The 21,906-nt window shown below is 38.0% G+C and overlaps 1 protein-coding gene across 1 annotated transcript in view; it reads right to left on the bottom strand.

Moving 5' to 3' along the window:
- Positions 1-1,953: 1,953 nt before the first annotated feature.
- Positions 1,954-21,906, bottom strand: part of Vps13D (vacuolar protein sorting 13D) — an 866,734-nt gene continuing 846,781 nt past the window's right edge. The window contains 2 exon segments of the mRNA XM_068226303.1: positions 1,954-2,906; positions 7,383-7,518. Coding sequence (XP_068082404.1) covers positions 2,817-2,906; positions 7,383-7,518 — 226 coding nt within the window. The 3' untranslated portion in view covers positions 1,954-2,816.

Below are 21,906 nucleotides of genomic sequence, written 5' to 3' on the forward strand. Positions count from 1 at the left end.
GATGGACTTTTAAGGAGTCTGTTGGAAATATCCAAAAGTTTCTGTTACATTAAAATTGGTGCTATACTGCTCTTTGGAGCTTCAATTACAGCACTGCAGCTACAAAATTTACTTATTAAATCTCGCACAGTATAATGACGTGGTAAAACTGAGTCGGGAAACCATTCGCAAAAAATTATCTTTTAATTGCGTCTGTGTATTTGTCACCTTCCCAGAAAACCCACTTCCTGCAAAACCCATTCAATCCTCTATATTGAGCATCTTGTCTCGCATGCTACTGACTACCTTCCATGACACCACTTTAAGAGCATCGCATTCCACTCGGCTCGGCTGGAGTGTTACCAACATACGCAGTTTCACCGCTAGCCAAGGTCACTGTGGAGACTCATTTCTAATGCACTTTATAATATGAAGACAACAACCCTCTTAAGAAAAATGGAGCAATTAGAGAAATTTAAGTGAATAAGTACTTATACTCACCAGTATTTTTGTTAGAGTTGGTAGTTCCCAAAAATTACATAAAGACATTAGCTGGTTACAAGAGCGAAGTGCTGATTGGTAATTTATTAAGCCCTGCAAGCCCTTGTTTTAAGCTTGTAAAGAAGAATTAAATTACCAACAATGAATTACGAAGTGACGGCCACATTTTATTCCATTTCTTTGTTTGAGTAATACACAGAAAAAGAATTCACTGTTTCTACATTTCAGTGTTGTAGTGTTAACACAAAACTTGTAACAGAAAAAATATCTTGAAAAAAGATTCTTCTCAAAATCTTTAACCAATGATATTTTAAAGAGATTCCTATGTTACAAGCTAGAGTCACAAATCCATTCCTACGTCATAAGAGGAGCGATAGTCCTTATGCATAGAGTCCCTATGGTTGGCAACAATGCTTACAAGACATCAGAAATTTGGTTCAGTTTACCAGTTCCAGCATTTAGATAAGATAATCTATGGAAGTCTCTTTATCCAAATACTACTTCTAAAAAAAAACTAAAAACTAAAAATGAAGCATTTAACAGTACATGCAAGGAAAAGCACAATGATAGGTCAGTGTGTTAAAAAGGGAGAGAATTCACACAAACACAGGGGAGAAATTCGGCCCTATTCATACTGGCAGTGTAGGGTTCAGGATTCCCAATTTTGGAACATTCTACAGCTGTTATCACTCTCAGGAGCAGAAGGGTTTTTCTTAGCTTCAGAACTAGTGTACCCAAGGCTCTAGTTTAGTTAGTGGCCAATTTTCACATTCAGCAACTGGGTTGAACGGCTCAGGTGGTAGAGCACAGGCCCTTTGAGCCCAAGTTGGTGGGTTCAATTCCAGCTCAGTCTGGCAGTATTCGAAGGTGCTCAAACATGCTAACCTCATGTCAGTCAGCAACATGCAAAAGAACACCTGCAGCACAAACTTCCAGCACCTCAGAAGCTCCAAGAACCGTAAAAGCAGTTAGTGGGACATAAAAGGTATAATAGTTACTATCATTATTGACTTTCAAGAGGATACTATACCATGTTATTAAACTCAAATCATCTACACATGATCTTACTTTATTCTTACAACCTACGCCAAGTTCTATTCATTGTTCTTGGACTGAAATTCAATGAAAGGTTTAGGTAATTCTCCATATCGTAATGAAAACTGAGATACCAATGACATGCACTGGAACCCCCCAGGAATATTATACCAATGCCTCCTGTCAAAAGGTATCTTACATTTTATGAGGCAACATGGTAAGCAAGTGCTCAGTGTAAATTATTTCACAATATTCACAAAGAGACAAGGCAAAGACTTCCATATTAAGATTTTCCTGAAATATTTTTCATGGGGAGTAAAGTCACCAGTAACTCACAAGGGTTACTTTAAAAAAATGTTTTACCAGCTAAGCGAAGCGAATTAAAGTGAACATTAGGGTATCCATAAGAAAAGCTGCACTGTAAGTTAAACGATAATATCTTTCCAACATACATACTTAGTACTACTTTACTTAATTTCAATGTACAATTCATATCAACAGAATACTGTAATATACACACAGCACTATGTCAAATCACATCATATACAGAAAGATAGAAACATTACAACATTCTTACAAATATTTAAGACAAAAGCTCTCCTATACACATTTTCATGATTACATTTTTCATGGGAGGCTTAAAATCATCAGGGGCTGCCTAGCCAAGGAGGTAAAGGCATGCTTAGTTCATGCTGAAGGACGTGGATTTGATTTGTCAGGAAGTTGAAAAACTTAAGAAATGAGATTTCTACTTCTGGAGGGGCATATGGCCTGGAGATTCACCCAGCCTGCACCAAAAATGAGTACTACTTAAATTCCTGGGAGCAAAGGTGGTTGGGCATAGGGCTAACCACTCTATCCCACTTAGTGCTGAGGTTACACAAAGTGGAAGCCTTACCTTCTACTCCTCCAAGGGCCTTAATGGCCTGTACAGATATGGCTTTGCTTCTCTTTTTTTTGCTTTAATCTCATCACTAACTAATACAGGTTTGTTTTTTTAAATATAATAAAATATAATAAAATAGTGGCTTATCTATCTGGTCTAATAAGAACAACGGAAAAGGCTTGTGTGTTCCTATTCATATTCTGATTTAATTTGTCACTTGTTTGTTCATTTCTATTACCTTGTACCTTGACATACAAATGCATCAAACATAATTTGTACTATAATTAACATCAAAAATAAATATACATATTTACATTATTTCCATCATATACAGAAAGTTCAACTATCAGTATTAGCACCATAGTCATAGTAAAAAATACATTAAGAAAATAAGTTAAAACAATTCTCAGTCTTCTCAGTCTTCTACAATATTGTCTCCAATAGGCAGAACAGTATGTCGACGTTCCTCGAACATACTCTTTGCGTAGTTGATACAATGAGAAACCTGAAAATAAGTATAACAAAGATGGTTGAAGAAAAAACTAGCCAATACTGACTTGATACAAACATTCAAGGCAAATAAAAGTGCTTTGAATACACAGAACATCAATACACCCAAAGACAAAGTCATTAGCCTGTACACACAAAGAAAATGTATATATGAATATTTCATACAACAGTGAAGTTTAACTTGAAGTGCGTTAAATATCCCTTATTGAGAAAATTCACTCCCAGCTGGCCCTCTCCTTCATACCACATCATTAGGTACATTCTCTCAAAAGCAAATATCATGATATGAGTTGAATTTACTGTGGATGGACAAGAAATCCGAAATGCCTAATCATTTTGAAACATACTACATTTACTTCAGTTTCTAGATAATTTACACAATAGCTATACAGATGTACCAAAGGATGTTATGCATAAAATTTTCATTCGTCCAATCCTACCCCAGATTATCTTAGTATAGACTAAACCCAGATGAAGTTTCTTAAAATGCAGGCTTCTAATAATCCAAGATTACTTAGTCCATAGATCATCCAGAACAGTAATTCATTGTTTAAACAGTACTGTACTTATGGAAATTCACTCACTAAAGGTTACTCAAGATACTCTTCATGACAGTTATTTCATTACATTAAGCAAACCCATTTATAAATGAATCAAGCATTTTAACAATGATGTTGATCTTTAGCAACTATTCTAAATTTTAAATGAACATATTTTCTTTAGATAATTGATTCCTTAATATTACAAAATACATAAATATTTATTTCCATTGAGATTTGATCCAGACGTATTGTAAATTAGTAGAACGAAAGATATAACGTATTGGCCCAAATACAACACAATGGTTTTAACATTGAAATGTAGGCTCCTAATAAAAACAATAGTCTGATATGTGCAGCTGAACATTTAAAGACTCATTTCTGTGAAGATCTATTTTTATCTTTCCTCAAGTATACTGGCCTCCCACTTCAGAGCCAGAATATGAGGATGGTAATTCCCAGAACCAAACACATCTGCAAAATAATTTGCTAGATGATTAGCAACCGAGGGTGAATCAGTGACCATACTGCCTGCAATGAAAAATTCCTGGTACTGAGGATGGTTACTGAACTCCTGATGTCATAGACGACACATATCTTTCCCATGAAGCTTTCTTACTCTGTTGAATAAAAACTCATGCCTTAGCACAAAGTTTTTTAAACAGTTACAAATTTGGCCATAGAAGGCTGCTTACAATAGCGTTTATGAGCACAATATTGTTCTTTTATAGCTGCTGCAATTTCTTCATTCCATCAAGGAACGAATTTTCATCGAGGGCCCCAGAAAAATATGAAATATACCACTCAGCAGCAGCAAGAATAACTTTTATGATGTAAGTTACATTATCGTCTATACTCCGGCTATTCACGTTGTTAAAGACAGATAGTGATGTGAACTTTGGCTAATCAGCATGTTAAAGAATCCATCAGGAAGGAGCCTACGAGGGAGCGCACAGGTTTTCTAGCAGGAATATCTGCTGGTGCTAACACAGACCCTCCGGATGGAGGGCATGTTTCCTCATTCACAGGAGGGGTGGGGGAGCATCTGGTAAGAGCGCCATTCTTCCCCGCCTTCTTTTCTTGTTTGGATGGGCTGCAAGGTAAATTCCCAGCCCCGGTCGACGATGCTGCCTCCGCCAGCTTGGAAGACTTTGTAGTCTTCCTCCCCTGCTGTGCCAGCTTGGGTTTCCTAGCCAGCACAGGCTTATTTGTGGTCGAGGTTTGGATGGCCTCCACCTTCGAGTTTTTACACTTTGTATCGTTCCTCACAGGAGTAACTACCGCCTTGGGTGCAACAATTTTTATGGGTGTTAATGAAACAAACAATGAATCTGGTAAAGACTGTGATATCACACTGAAATCTGGTGTCTTTCACATGAGCATTCATAGAATTAAACTTATGGTATGCTTCCTTGTAGGAAGGATCATCCAGTGTCTTGATCTCCTGGATCTTCTCACTGAGATAGGCTGGAGAGTTTCTATCTTGAGGAGAATGAAGACCACGGCAGTTAGTGCACCTGTTCAGAGGTGTGCACTCTTCTGCGCCAAGAGCTTCTCTTCCACATGTACCACACACAGACTGATTTGAACAACAAGATGCCATATGTCCGAACCTTTGATATTGATAGCATTGCATGGGAGGCAAGATGTATGGCCTCACATCGCTACGATAGGTTGTAACCTTGACTTTTTCTGGTAACACTGACAAACTGAAAGAGACAATGACTGCACCAGTAGCAATGTCTTCATTGTTGACTTAGCATGTGCATTCAGTACCGGCTTCTCAGCAGGACACTTGAATGCTTGGACCAGCCACTTTCATGCCCGGGCCTCTTAACATGCATCACTTAATAAAATATACCATTACTCCTGAACTATAAATGTTAGAAACATGCTACTTTGTGCTTACCTCTAGTAGATATTGAGGGTGTGATATCTAGTGTCACAGTTTCCAGGGTGGAGAGGAACACCACACTTATTGCAGTACCATATTGTTTCACTTCTAACTTAGTTTCTTATGCACACTCTACACTTTCTTGAGCGAGTGTGATAGCCTAGGTATGGATACGGAAAAAGTGAAATTCCCTTCTAATGAAGACAACATTACAATCTTTCAGAAAGTGGACTGGCATCTGCACCTTTAAGCGTGCAGAGGTCGCGAATGCTGAACTCGCTCCTTCGAGTTTCTACTCGATCTATTTGACTTGTCAAAGTTTTTCAAAATGGCAGCCAAAGTCATTCTGTCGCAGTCGCACATGGCCGAGTATAACCTCAAATTCAATGTCTAAGAGTGTAACCAGAAAATAATCCACTGCTCCGAAATAAAAGGCTTTTACTAACATTTGTTTTAGAAAGAGTGTGATATTTTTATTGGCCCCCTTGCATATGTTCTCATATTTGTTGTTTGGTGTTTTTCACACCGTTCAGTGCACTTGTTATTTTATAAGCCCCAGCAGAAAAGGTTCTCATATTTGTTCTGTCATGTTTTTCACACCTTTTAATACATTCCTCTTATCTTGAGAAATGGTAGATATCATCATCATCATCTTTTCTTCATGGGGCCTCTAAATATTAGTTCCTAATTAGCGTCGACCTCTAAGATCTTTTGCTACCATGTTTCTCCTTCATTCTCACCTAGATATACCTGCTCCCTTCACAAAGCTGCAGGTTGTTCTTATTGGGCCTTCTTGGATTTTTTCTCTCTCTTCACCTGGTAGTCCTAGAGTGGGGAGTCTGATTGTACCCAGCGCCTCACATTTGAAAAGTATGTGTTCAGCTGATTCCTCTGCTTCATTGCATTTCCTACACATATTGTCTCTTATTACACCAATTCTATGTAGGTGTTTTTCAGACGCCAGTGTCCTGTCAACAGTCCTACTACCCATCTTATATTTTCTCTACCGAGTTTCAACAGTTCTTTAGTATGCTTCTTGTTTGGTCCTTTTATCAGTTCCTTTGCAAGCCTGCATCCAAATTGCAGTTTAGATGGTGATGGATGACACCATTAAAGCAGCAAGGAAAAGATTATAGGGGGGAAAGAATGAAAGTAATGATGTTTGTGGATGATGATGTGATCTGGGGAGAAGATGAAGAGGAGGTACAACAGCAGATGAATGTACTGAATAGAAGGACTGAACAATGGGGATAGAAGATCAACATGGAGGAGAGCAAGACAATAGTGATGAGTAGAGGAAGTAAAGAAAGAAAAGGAGCTATCAAAATTGGAGACAAGGAACTGGAAATAGTAGAACACTTCAAATATTTGGGAAGTCAACTGACAGAAAATGAAAGAATGGATATGGAAATTAGGGGAGTGCCTTTTACTACCAGGTAAAAAGAGATTAATCTGGAATAAAGATGTACCAATGAAGGCTAAAGAAGTACGGTAATGTACAAGGGATATTACTTACCTATAATGTAATATGCAGCAGAAACCTGGACAATGACTCAAACAGATGAGAGTAGAGTACAGGCAGCTGAAATGGAATTCTTGAGGAGTATGGTACAGAAGACTAGGGAGGGATAGAGTGAGAAAGGAAGACATATGAAAAGAGCTAAATGTGCAAAAATTATATCACAAACTGGAACAGAACAGATTGAGGTGGTCTGGACATGTCAAGTGGATGAAAGAAAAAAAAAAGACTCCCAAGTCAAGCACTGGAAAGACAGATGACAGGGAAGAGAGACCAAGATTATGCTGGATGGACTCTGTGAAGAACATTATAGAACAGCAGCACCTGGAAAGGAACACAGTATTGGATGAGGAATGGTGGAGTGACTGGAAAAAGTGGAATTGATTATTCTGATGACGATGATTATTATTATTATTATTATTATTATTATTATTATTATTATTATTATTATTATTATTGTACTGGTGGTGGTGATGATGGAGGTAGAACGTAGAACATAGGTAGAACATAAACACTTACCCTCTTAGCAATTTCACCACTGTCACAGCGAACACGTGGTCGTCGTGCCTTGTCATGGCGGTTCAGTTCAATGTAATGCACGACTGATGCTGAATTAGATGAAGACTGTTGGTGGAGTGTACAGTGTTCAAGTTCACTGAAACAGAGCACATACATAAATTGTGCAGCAGCTTTGGGAATAATTGTTTAAATGTAACATAAAAGCTTTTCAGTCTGTCAAACACACAAGTTCAGTATATATATATATATATATATATATAGATATTGAGGGTGTGATATCTAGTGTCACAGTTTCCAGGGTGGAGAGGAACACCACACTTATTGCAGTACCATATTGTTTCACTTCTAACTTAGTTTCTTATGCACACTCTACACTTTCTTGAGTAGAAAGTGTACGATATTATACTGATATTTATAATTGAATGCTTAACGTTTTATATATAATCCTACGAATTTCGCGATCTGACTCGTTTTCTGAGAGAATCCGCCAAAATTCGCGATCTGACTCGTTTTCTGAGTGATTACGGCAAAGTTCCTCATATTTTTCAATCTTTCTTTCCAGCAATCGACTTCGTACTTCTCGGGCTAGGTCCAGGCATTCCATGCAGTCAGTTGGGACCCTAAATCTTTGCCTTCATTTCCTATAAGCATTTTTTGTATGGATCAAATCCTGAAGGAGATCCGGCGTGGTGTCGCTTGGGTGCCTTGGCGGTACTGAACCTGCGGCCGGACTGTATTCGTAGTCATTACCACGCCAGGACCCATTTCCAGCGCGGTCCACACAATGTGACAACGGTCCAGAACATTACTATTATTATTATTATTGGTATAAGATGTTCTGGACCCCACAGCAAGATGCAAGACCACTATTTGCCGGTAAATTACATCTGCTGCCATTGTCATTGTTGACAATGTGACCAGCACCATTGACGCGCGTAGGCAAGTGTGCGGGATTTCTGGCGATACGAATGACATACTTCTGTGCATTATTGACCATATTATAGAGGTGAACAATTTGACAGTCAATCTCATTCCTATCGTTTATTTCAAATGTGTTTAAATTTTTATTTATATGCCAGGAGAGTCTACTGTAATCTAAAAAGGTTCTCAAAAGGAAAAGATGGCTGTTGAAAACAAACCCAGGAAAGATTAAAAATGATCAGTTTATGATCAGAATAAGTACATCGAGAATCTACAGCCTGTTTCCAGTCATTCGACAGGGTCAGGAATGGAATGAATAAAGCCCCATCTAGCGGCGACAATAGGAATTGTGCCGGCTGCCGAAGCCCTCCTCTGGGGCAATGATCGATGAATGACAAATGAAATGAAATATTGGACAGTGTTGCTGGCATGAATGACGACAGGGAAAACCAGAGTATCCGGAGAAAAACCTATCCCGACTCCGTTTTGTCCAGCACGAATGTCACATGGAGTGACCAGGATTTGAACCACGGAATCCAGCTGTGAGAGGCCGGCGCGCCGGCGCGCTGCCGCCTGAGCAACGGAGGCTCCTTATAAGTACATTATGAACAGTAAAATCAATTGGTCTCACCTCCTTTTACACCCCACCGCCATTAAACTTATTGAACACCCCCCCCCCCACAAAAAATTAAAAAAAGGCATGTTTCTTTGTGTTTAAAAGAGATTCCAAACACCAATGTTCACGTCTATTACCTTCAGTTTTGAGATATAAGTATCCCCATAAAAATAATTCACTTTCTTTCACTTCCTTTCACACTCGTCCCCCCCCTCCCCCAAGTGAATTTTTCGGCAAAAAATACTTGTTTCTTTAATAGTAAAGGATCTTCTAAATACCAATTGTCATGACTCTAACTTCTTCAGTTTTTGATTTGTGTCTCCCCATGAAAGGAATTCAATTCCTTTTCAACCCCGCCGCCCAGGAAGGTTCCCCCCCCCAAAAAATGCGTTTTTCTTTGTTTTTAAAGGAGATCCAAATACCAATTTTCACGCCTGTAACAACTTTAGTTTTTATTAGATGTATGTATTCTCATACAATTAAGTCAATTTTTCAATTCTTTCAGCCCCCCCCCCCCCCCACTTCCTTGGATTTTCCGAGAATACATGTATCTTTACTTTTAAAGCAGATTCCAAATATCAAATTTCACGTCTGTAACATCTTCATTTTTGAGATATCAGTAGCCTAATTAAAAGAATTTAAACACCATTTTCAGTCACTTTTACCCCCCCCCCACCCAAGTGGTATTTCCGAAAAATAAAAATGGACGTTTCTTTATTTTTAATAGAGATAATAAATACCATTTTTCACTTTCTGTAACATGTTAAGTTTTTGAGATATACTGTAAAAATTCTTATTTTAAAATTTCACACCTTTTTAGTTCCCCGTAAGTGGAATACCCAAAAAAAAATCACGTATGTTTCTTTACACTTACAGGAGATTCCAAATACCCACTTTCTACGTCTGTAACATTTTACGTTTCTCAGATATTCTGTAGATATAGTCTTTCAAAAAATTCACCCTAATTTGTCACTCCTGTTTAACCAACATTAACTGGATTTTCCAAAAACAAAAAAATATGTGTTTCTTTATTGTTAAAGGAGATCCCATATACAAATTTTCAGTTCTGTAATATCTTCAGTTTCTGAGCTACATGTATCCTCATTAAAGGCATTCAACCCATTATTCACCCTTTTACACCCTTCCTACTGGGATTTACAGAAAAAAAGAAAGAAAAAAAAAGTGTTCCTTTAGTTTTAAAGGAGATTCTAAATACCAATTTTTACATCTGTAAACTTTAAAAGTTTTGAGATATAGATACACTCATTTTAAAAATTCACCCCCTTTTCACCCTCCCTCCCATTAATTGGATTTTCTAAAAACACAAAAATACGTGTTTCTTTATTTTTAAAGGAGATCCCAAACACTAATTTTCATGTCTGTAATATCTTTAGTTTCTGGGATATAAGTATCCTCATTAAAGGCATTCAACCAATTTTTCACCCCTTTTCACCCCTCCTATTGGGATTTTCCGAGAACAAAAAAATACATGTTTCTTTATTTTTAATGAAGGTTCTAAATACCAATTTTTACATCTGTAAACTTTAAAAGTTTTGAGATATAGATGCACTCATTTTAAAAATTCACCCCCCCCCCCCTTTTACCCTCCCATTAATTGGATTTTCCAAAAACAAAAAATACATGTTTATTTATTTTTATAGTGCCTTATTTAAAATTTCTCTTTGACTATGTCATAAATAATAGTGTAATACCAAAGGAATGGAAGGAATCTATAATAATACCAATTTATAAAGGAAAGGGTGATAAAAGGAAACCAGAGAACTACAGACCAATCAGCCTGACCAGTATAGTTTGTAAAATACTGGAGAGTTTAATATCAAAGTACATCAGAGGGATATGTGATGATAAAAATTGGTTCATGAGGAGCCAGTATGGATTTAGAAAGAAATTTTCTTGTGAGGCACAACTGGTGGGATTTCAGCAGGACCTATCAGATCAGTTGGATTCAGGAGGCCAGTTAGATTGCATAGCCATAGATCTTTCCAAAGCCTATGATAGAGTGGAACATGGAATATTATTAAAGAAATTGGAGGGAATAGGACTGGACGTAAGGGTTATACGTTGGATAAGAACATTTCTAAATTCAAGGGTTCAGAAAGTCAAAGTAGGAAATTATATATCACAGGAAGAGAAAGTTTGGAAGGGAATTGCACAGGGTAGTATAATCGGTCCGTTACTTTTCTTAATATACGCAAATGATTTAGGGAACAATATAACATCGAAAATAAGACTGTATGCAGATGACATAATTGTTTATAGGGAAATAAATAACATTGAGGATTGCTCAGAATTACAAAGGGACCTTGAAAGTATCCAACAATGGGTTGAAGAAAATAATATGAGGTTAATGGAGGCAAATCAACTGTTACAACTTTTACAAACAGAAGCTTTAAAACTGAATTTTAATATACTTTGGATGAGGTAGTTATCCCTAAAGATGGCAAGTGCAAATACTTAGGTGTGAGATTTGAAAGTAATTTGCACTGGAAGGGTCATGTTGATGACATTGTTGGGAAAGCATACAGATCGTTACATGTCATAATGAGGCTACTTAAAGGATGCAACAAAGAATTAAAAGAAAAAAGTTACTTAAGTATGGTTCGTCCATTATTGGAATGTGCAAACAGTGTTTGGGATCCTCACCAAGAATACCTAATAAAAGAACTAGATGGTGTGCAGAGGAAAGCAGCAAGGTTTGTAACAGGGGATTTCAGGAGAAAGAGTAGTGTATCAGAAATGTTAAAGGAACTTGGTTGGGAACCTTTAAGTAAGAGAAGGGAGAAAACTAGACTTATAGGATTATATAGAGCCTATACAGGAGAAGAAGCATGGAGAGATATCCGTGAGAGGCTTCAGTTGGAAAATAATTATATTGGTAGAACTAACCACAAGTACAAAATTTGAAGGAATTTTAGCAGAAGCGATTGGGGTAAATTTTCATTCATGTGGAAGGGCGTGAAGGAGTGGAACAGTTTACCAGGGGTAGTGTTTGATCCTTTTCCAAAATCTGTACAGATATTAAAAAAGAGAATAAACAACAACAGAGAAAATAAATGAAATATTAGAGGGCATTCGACCAGTGCAGGATATTGTAAATAAAAAATGTGTGTGATTAAATTAATTCCATCCCCTGGTCTATGGAGTTTGGACAGCCCAAGTAGGGAACTGCCTGTAGGGGTGAAGTACAGTGGGGACTTCGAGGGCCCTGGGATCGCTACGGTAGCTGTGAAGGCCCTTCAGGAACTCTGAAAAGTGATAGCAAAAGGGGCTCTGGTTAAGACGCAGCAGGTCGTTATGCTACTTATGTTCCAAAATGGGTAAAATATAAATATGTAAATAAATTCAATGTTAATTTTAATCTTATACCAGTTGTATATTATTATTAGAAGTAATTTCACATACCGTACTGTATATGAGTTGACTATGTTTGTAAGATATTATAAGTAGAATTTTGTAAACAATATAAATTTATTAAGGATGATGTATGTGTTTAATAGAACAAATTATTAGCGTAAATTGTATAATATTGTATTCTAGGAAAATTTTCTTTGTCTCTTGTTAATTTAAAATTTAGTGCTTGACAATAATGTATTTTAGTGTACCATTTGCCACCGAGGTAGACACCTCATTTGCAAATAAAGAGATTTTGATTTGATTTGATTTGAGATCAAAAGTACCAATTTTCAGGTCTGTAATATCTTCAGTTTCTGAGATGTAAGTACCGGTGTCCTGATTAAAGGCATTCAACCCCTTTTTCACCCCTCCTTTTGGGATTTTCTGAAAACAAAAAAAGTACCTGTTTCCTTATTTTTAAAGAAGATTCTAAATACCAATTTTTATGTTTGACAACTTTTAAAGTTTTGAGATATAGATACACTCATTTTAAAATTTCACCATCCTTTTCACCCCCTTAGCGACGGAATATCAAAAAATCCTCTCTTAGCGAGCACCTAAATCTTAATATGAAAGTATCCCCAAAATTTCATTTCATTATGTCCAGTAGTTTTGGCTCGGCAATGATGAATCAGTCAGTCAGTCAGCCAGGACAAGCTATTTTATATATATAGATATAAAAGAACATGTCCTGACTGACTGACTGACTGACTGATTCATCATCGCCGAGCTAAAGCTACTGGACATAACAAAATGATATTTTGAGGACACATTTATATTACAATGTAGGTGCTCGCTAAGGGAGGATTTTTGGATATTCCATCGCTAAGGGGGTGAAGAGGGGGGGTGATTTTTAAAATGAGTGTATCTATATCTCAAAACTTTCAAAGTTTACAGATGTAAAAATTGGTAATTAGAATCTCCATTAAAAATAAAGAAACACATTTTTTCGTGTTTTTGGAAAATCCCACTAGGAGGGGTGAAAAAGGGTGAAAAGCAGGTTGAATGCCTTTAATGAGGATACTTACATCTCAGAAACTGAAGACATTCCAGACCTGAAAATTTGTATTTTGAATCTCTTTTAAAAATAAAGAAACCCATATTTTTTTTTTCTTTGGAAAATCAAATGAATGGTGGTTAAACAAGAGTGACAAATGGGGTGAATTTTTTGAAAGACTATATCTACAGTATATCTCAGAAATTCAAAATGTTACAGATGTAAAAATTTGTATTTTTGCAACTCCTGTAATAGTAAAGAAACATAGGTGATTTGTTTGTGGAAACAAGGGGAACTAAAAAGGGGGTGAAGTTTTAAAATGAGCATGTCTACAGTATATCTAAAAAATTGAACATGTGGCAGAAGTGAAAAATGGTATTTTTTAATCTCTGTTCAAATAAAGAAACATGCATTTTTTCGTTTTCAGAAATACCACTTGGGTGGGGGATAAAAATGACTGAAAATGGGGTTGCATTCTTTTTATTAGGATACTAATATCTCAAAACTGCAGATGTTACAGACGTGAAATTTGGTATTTGGAATCTCTTTTAAAAATAAAGAAATACATTTTTGTTTTTGGAAATCCACTTAAAAAGGGGTGGGGGTATAATTAAAAAATTATTTGAATTATTTGTATGAAAATACTATTATCTCAAAAACGAAAGATGTTGCAAATGTAAAAATTGGTATTTGGAATCTGCTTTAAAAGCAAAGAAACACGTATTCCTTTGATTTTGGAAAATCCAATGAAGTAGGGGGGGGGGGGCAGGGTGAAGGATTTGAAAAATTAATTGAATTAATTGTATGAGGATACTTGCATCTAATAGAAACTAAAGTTGTTACAGATGCGAAAATTGGTATTTGATCTCTTTTAGAAACAAAGAAAAACGCATTTTTGTGGGAAAGTCATCTTGGGGGGGGTGGGATGAAAAGGAGTTGAATTCCTTTTATGAGAACACGTATCTCAAAAACTGAAGATGTTACAGTCGTGGTAATTGGTATTTAGAAGATCCTTTACTAATAAAGAAGGGGCTGCCTGGCCGAGGCGGTAAAGGCGTGCTGGGTTCGCCCGGAAGCACATGGGTTTGAATCCCCATCAGGAAGCCGTAAAATTTAAGAAACGAGATTTCCACTTCTGGAGGTGCACATGGCCCTGAGGTTCACTCAGCCTACACCAAAAATGAGTACCTGTTTAATTCCTGAGGGCAAAGGCAGCCGGGCGTAGAGCTAACCACTCTACACCAGGTTAGATAGTGGAAGCCTTTACCGTCCACCACTCCAAGGGCCTTCATGGCCTGTACGGAGATGACTTTTCTCTGCTTTGCTTTTACTAATAAAGAAACAAGTATTTTTTCGGAAAATTCACTTAATTGGGGGGTGGGGGTGAAAGGAAGTGAAAAAAGTGACTTACTTTTATGGGGTAACTTATATCTGAAAACTGAAGGTAACAGACATGAAGATTAGTATTTGGAATCTCCTTTAAGCATAAAGAAACAAACCTTCTTTCTTTGGAGGGGGGAATCAACTTAACGGCGGTGGGGTGGAAAAGGAGTAGAGACCAATTGATTCTACTGTTCATAATGTACTGTACTTGATTCTGATCATGAACTGATAATTTTTCATCTTTCCTGGGTTCGTTTTCAAGAGCCATCTTTTCCTTTGAAGAACTTAAAGTTAGATTACAGTAGACTCTCCTGGCACATAAATAAAAATTTAAACACATTTGAAATATATGATAGGAATGATATTGACCGTGAAATTGTTCACCTCTATAATAAAGTCAATATTGCACGGAAGTATATCTTTCATCGCCAGAAATCCCGCGCACTTGCCCACGCGCGACAATGGTGCAGGTCACATTGAATGCAATGACAATGGCAGCAGATGTAATTTACCGCCAAGTAGCTGTCTTGCATCTTGCTGTGACATCCAGAACATCAATAATAATAATAATAATAATAATAATAATAATAATAATAATAATAATAATAATAATAATAATAATAATAATAATAATCATAATAATAATAACCTGAATTCAACTAATATCACCCACCCTAATAATAATAATAATTTTCTGGACCGCCATCAAAATGTGCGGACCGCGCTGGGAATGGCTTCTTACCGGGAAATGACTACGAATGCAGTTCAGCCATGGCTTCAGTACCGCCAAGGCACCCAAGATGACACCATGCCGGATATCCTCAAGGATTTGATCCATATTAAAAATACTTAGGGAACGATGGCAAAGATTTAGGGACCCAACTGACCGGGCAGAATACCTGGAGCTAGCCCAGGAAGTATGAAATAGATTGCTGGAAAGAAAGATTGAAAAATCGGAGGAACTTTGCCGTCAGATCGCGAATTCTGGCGGATTATATATGAAATGTTAAGCAATCAATTATAAATTTCAGTATAATACCGTAGCGAAGCACGGGTATCTTGGTTGTATAATGCATAACACTATGGCCCAGTTTCATCGACACATGTTAGTACTTAACAAGCTGTTCAATCACCGGGCAAGTTGGCCGTGCGCGTAGAGGCGCGCGGCTGTGAGCTTGCATCCGGGAGATAGTAGGTTCGAATCCCACTATCGGCAGCCCTGAAGATGGTTTTCCGTGGTTTCCCATTTTCACACCAGGCAAATGCTGGGGCTGTACCTTAATTAAGGCCACGGCCGCTTCCTTCCAACTCCTAGGCCTTTCCTATCCCATCGTCGCCATAAGACCTATCTGTGTCGGTGCGACGTAAAGCCCATAGCAAAAAAAAAGAAAAAAAGCTATTCAATCATTTTAACATACAATTTAAGAAAATTCGTGTTTCATCAACAACTGTTAAAGTTAACATATGTCAAACTGCGTATTAAAGTTAACATCAGCTATTTCCCATGTTAAACGGCTATTATTACCATTTAGCAATCTGTTCCAAAATGGCTGCCGTGAATCTGCCTTTAGATGTGGAATTGCTCTATTTAGATCTTTTACACAATAATCGTGATCGAAGAAGAGCTCAGCGACATAATGACTTTGGAAATTTGACAGATGCAGAATTTCTTCATAGATAACAGGTTATCGAAAATAGTCTTTGCTAAGTTTGTAGACGAAATTCGAGTGAGGTTGGAATATCCTACGAAGAGAAACTTACCTCTTTCTCCAATGTTGCAGGTACTGATAACATTACGATTTTTTGCTACTGGTTCTTTTCACATAATGGTCGCAGGCAATGCTGGAATTTATAAAGCCACTGTTAGTAGAGTTGTCTGTCGAGTGTCTGCAGGAACAGTATCCATGAGAAGGAAGTATGTAACATTCCCTTCAGTAGAAGAACATCAGCAAATTATCCGGCGACTTCTATGAAATAAGCCGTTTTCCTGGTGCTCTAGGTGCAAGAATCCAATCACCTGGAGGCAATAGGGCCGAAATATATTGTGATCGGAAGGGATATTTCTCTGTTAATGTTCCGGTGATTAGTGATCCTAACCTTCAAATCAGGGATATAGTTGCTAGGTGGCTTGGTTCTGTACACGACAGTACAATATTGAATAACTCCCATATCAGAGCACAGTTTGAAGTGGGGACAATTAACAAAGGGATTTTGTTAGGCGATAGTGGATACCTGCTAAGAAAGTATCTGTTAACCCCATTGAAACTCTCGCAGACTTTCTCCCAAGCCTCGTCCTTTTCTTTTATCGTCAAGCCATCTGTGTGCTTGCACTCAATAACTTCTCTGTATTTACTAACTAATTCAATTAACAACTCCTTTTCGAAGGAGGAACAATTAGAACTACGACTCCGTTTCACTTCAAGCGCCATATTTAACAGCTGTACTCAAACAAAAGCGCATCGGAGCACACTGTAAAACAGCATGTTCGTACCACTGCCTCCTTGATTTGCACCAGTTCGCAATGTTAGGAGAGTTAACAGTCGATTAGTTAACGTTTCACAGGAAAAGTTTGATGAAACGCAAGAAACCTAACAAGATGTTAAATTTTAAACTCAGTATTAACTAACCACTTATTAGTATATATTTAACGTGTGTTGATGAAACCGGGTCTATAAAATACCTACAAAAAAACACACACAATTAAACAAAGAATGACACATTTCTTTCAACAGAACATCCTCAGGTTCTATCAACTCACTTTAAATCATGTGTGTGTATATGTACAAGTACAGGGTCATTTTTATGGCCAGCTCCGTGTGTCAGGAGAACACGCACGGAAGGCGACAGCGCGGCCGGGTGACTCATTTGCCGAGAGATATATTGCTACATGACCGGCTAAGATGATCTAATGCAGTACGGTAGCGATAACCATTGCTTCACACACAGCAACAGTTCAGTTCATCTGCGGCATTGGTAGCGTGTTCAATGTGTTCGCTTTAAAATAGCGTAGTTTCTGTAGGAATACTAATTGTGTGTTTAACGAGTGATGTATACAGTAGAACAGCATGTATTCATTGTGCTGTGCTGTGCTATGCGAAGCATTCCTCTTATACAGAACACCGCTTTTGATTCATTCGCAAATTTCCTGGAATCCTCCCTCCCCATAGGAGTACAGTACATAGATTAGTAAAGAAGTTCCGCACCACCGAGTCCATTCTTAACAAGAAATCACGCAGGAGACGAACCATTTTAACAGAGGAAAAGCTTGATGAAATAGGAGCTCTCTTGGAAAGAACTCCAACAAAATCCCTGTGGCGTTTCGCCGCACAAGCTAACGTGTCTTTATCTTCTGCCCACAAAGCAACAAAACTGTTAAAAGCAAAACCGTACAAACCCACCCTGCCCAATATTTAAGAGGACCTGACAGTTTCGCTAGGGTTCGGTATTGTAACTGGTTGCTTCAATCAATTCACGATGGGTATGTTGACCCAGAACTTTTATTTTATACTGATGAAGCATGGCTACACTTAAGTGGCTATGTAAATAGTCAAAACAATTGGTACTGGTGTGCAGAAAATCCCCACCAGCTGCATGTCCGTCCACTTCATGATGTAAAAATAGGAGTTTGGTGCACAATAAGTGCTCGCAGAATTATAGGGCCTATATTTTTCTGCGAAACAATAAATGCTGATCGATATATAGACCTCATTCTCAGACCATTCTTTCAAGACTGTGGTCATGGAGGGGCTGAGGGTAAAGTTTCTGTGGGCGTTGTACTCTGTACTGGTGAGAGGGTGGGGAAGTAGGGGAGAAAGGGGAGTGTTGTGGAACCTGCCTTCTGTCCACTGGAGGGAATTATTTTGTTTCTTCATGCTATAATGTAGGAGTAATGGTTACTTTATGCAAGATAATGCGACGGCACACACTGCTAATCAGTCTATGGAGGTAATACGGGAAGTTTTCGAAGATCGTGTGGTTAATTATCCCCCTAGATCTCCTGATTTAAATCCCTGTGATTATTACCTGTGGGGGATGCTGAAGCGAGAAGTGTATGTGAACAATTCCCACACAAGAGAAGAACTACAAGAGAACATTACACAAGTTATTTTGAACATCACACGAGCTGAGATACGTCGAGTGTCTGCAAACCTATTTACGAGGTGTCAGGCGTGTTTGACAGCTGAAGGACAACATTCTGAACATCAAATATAATGCCAGGTAGGTTTTAGACTAATAGTTTCACTAGAAATGGATTTCTATAAGTGTGGATTGCCGTGAGTAATGGGGAGGAAAAGTGTGCATTATACCGGCTAGCGACTGAGTGTCACTGCACCAGCCGTGCCGTGCTCTGAGTGGTGCTGGCGAGCATGCTAAAGAAAAGACCCTGTATTAACAAATAATGATTGTATTAGTATTCAACAGTCACCTTATTAACCTACTGAAATGTTTCTGTACTTTTCTAAGCTGCTAAATGTAGTCCATTGCCTTCAAACACAGTTTCCAGACTGTAGTCATGGAGGGGCTGAGGGGAAAGTTTCTGTGGGCGTTGCACTCTGTACCGGCGAGAGGGTGGGGGAAGTAGAGGAGGAAGGGGAGTGTTGTGGAACCTGCCTTCTGTCCACTGGAGGGGGTTATTTTGTTTCTTCATGTTATAATGTATCTGATGTATTATGGAATAGATGTAAGTTAATTATTTTGGTTAAATAATGTATGGAATTGAATTAGAGAGTATCTTGTAAGACGTTATTTTTAGTGATAAATGATAATCCCACAGAAGGCAATCTCTGACTTAAATGTCTGGAATGTTGGTTAGTATATTCTTAGTCTTTCGCTACTTAAGATGATCTTTCACATTTATCACTAAAAACATCTCACAAGAACTCTATAATTGAATTCCATACTTTTATTTAATCAAATCGTTAACTTGTATTTCTCCCTAATACACATAAATACATTAGAATATTAAAAATGAAGAAGCAAGATACTCCTCCCCTCTCCAATATAAAGAACCATGACCCACAACACTTTCCCCAACTCACATACTTCCTATCCCCTCCACACACAATAGAGTCGATATCAAAAGGAAATCTTTGATTATTAAAGAAACAATAGAAATTTACAATGCCTAAGCTAGCCAAGCCAACAGAAATGATCACACACATAAAATTCCCCCCCTCTCGCCCTACTTAATTAACACCTGGATAACATTTACAACACTCTTTGAATTAGCACTTAATGAATCCCACAAGAGGCATTTCTGGCTTAAATGTCTGGAATGTGGTTTAGGATATTCTTATCTGTAATCAATTCTCTGAATTTACACACTGTTGTTCACCACTCAAGACAATCTTTTAGATTACCTTATCACCAAAAATAACATCACACAAGATACTCTGTAATTCAATACCACATTTTTGTAGCGTAATGGTTAGCGTTATTAGCTGCCGTCCATGGGGGCCCGGGTTTGATTCCCGGTACTGCCAGAAATTTAAGAAAGGCAGGAGGGTGGGTATGTGGTTAAAATGGTACATGCAGCTCACCTCCAATGGGGAGTGCCATTCTTAAATTTCTGGCAGTACCGGGAATCGAACCCGGGCCTCCGAGGATGGCAGCTAATAACACTAACCGTTACGCTACTGAGGCAGACAATGCAAGTGGTAGAAGACTTCAAACACAGGACAATTATACAGTCGAACCTTCCCTAACGGACACCCTTATTCAGCGGACACCTCCCTATACGGACAATTTTCCTCAGAACCGATTTTATTTTACGTAAGACAAGTGTTAAATTGGCCTCATTTAAGCGGACACCTCGAAATCTGGACAGCGGACATCGCCATTTGTCCCGTCCACTTGACTTAAGCGGACAATTTACACATTGCAGTACAATTTATTACGCCGGACCAGAGCCATCCTTTCTTTTAAAAGCATTCTTCAGACATAAGGAAATCCCTTTTGAATGTTTGTACTATTTCGAGTGCAAGGGGAGAGAAGGTTCATCGAAATGCAGTTCTATCTAGTGGTGTATAGGCCTACTCCGAGAATTCTAATTGCCCAGAATTGCTGCCAGAGACTGTTGACTCACAAGTTACCTGGGGATTTTCTTCCCTTCTTGCATAATTCTATTCATAACTCAGATTGTCACTAATAAGGTCGAGCTCAGGTAGTCAACTTGAGAAGGAAAAGACAGTACAGGCGCTAATTAGTGAGACAGAAATACCGTAGCATTTCAGTTGTCTATTAAACATGAGTAACAAGGGACTTTCAGTGAGAAAGATTGTCGAAAAATTCAACTGCAGGAAAACTCAAACACAATTGTGAAGAATATAACTGAAATTTTAAAGGAGTGGGAGGAAAATAGGAATCGAGGAGTGAAAAGAAAGCTGGAGTCAGTTTTTTCAGAAGTGAATGTTGCGGTATATGAGTGGTTCAAGTGTGCTCGGGTGAAGAAACTCTGTGTGAGTGGACCAATGTTACAAGAAAAAGCTCAAGAAATCGCAAATAATCTGAAAGTTGAGAATTTCGTAGCTAGTAATGGTTGGTTAGATTGTTTCAGAAACTCTCATAACATTAGTTTCAAAACAGTCTGTGGAGAAGATGGTGATGTGTCTGCGACTGAAGTAGCGGATTGGAAAGATAGGTTACCAGAAATTTGGAATAGTTATAAACTGAAAGACATTTTGAATGTTGATGAAACTGGTCTGTTCTTTAGGGCGATCCCCAAGAAGTCACTAACTTTGCTGAATGAAAGTTGCAAGGGTGGGAAAATGTCAAAAGAATCACCATCATGTTTTGTTGTAATGCACTCGGTGAAAAGGAAAATACTCTAATAAACGGTAAATATTTGAGACCCAGGTGCTTTAGAAACATAGACTTAAATTGTCTTGGTGTCGAATGGCATGCGAATAAAAAGGCATGCACGCCGTCAGCAATATTTGAGAATTGGCTCCTAGCTTTGGATTCCCAGGTGAAGGCCAGAAACCATAACGTAATCTTATTGCTAGATAATGCTACGTGTCATCCAGAAATATGGCTTTCAAACGTAAAACTCTGATTTTCAGCCATTGGATCAAGGAATCATTCAAGCATTCAAATTAGACTATTGTAGGAGGGTTTTACGGTCGTTAGTGGCACACATGGATGAAGCAGACTCAGCTTTTGATTGGATGAAGAAGATCAATGTTGACGATACA

Source organism: Anabrus simplex, chromosome 2 (genome assembly GCF_040414725.1).
Source record: "Anabrus simplex isolate iqAnaSimp1 chromosome 2, ASM4041472v1, whole genome shotgun sequence".
In the NCBI taxonomy this organism is placed as follows: Eukaryota; Metazoa; Arthropoda; class Insecta; order Orthoptera; family Tettigoniidae; genus Anabrus; species Anabrus simplex.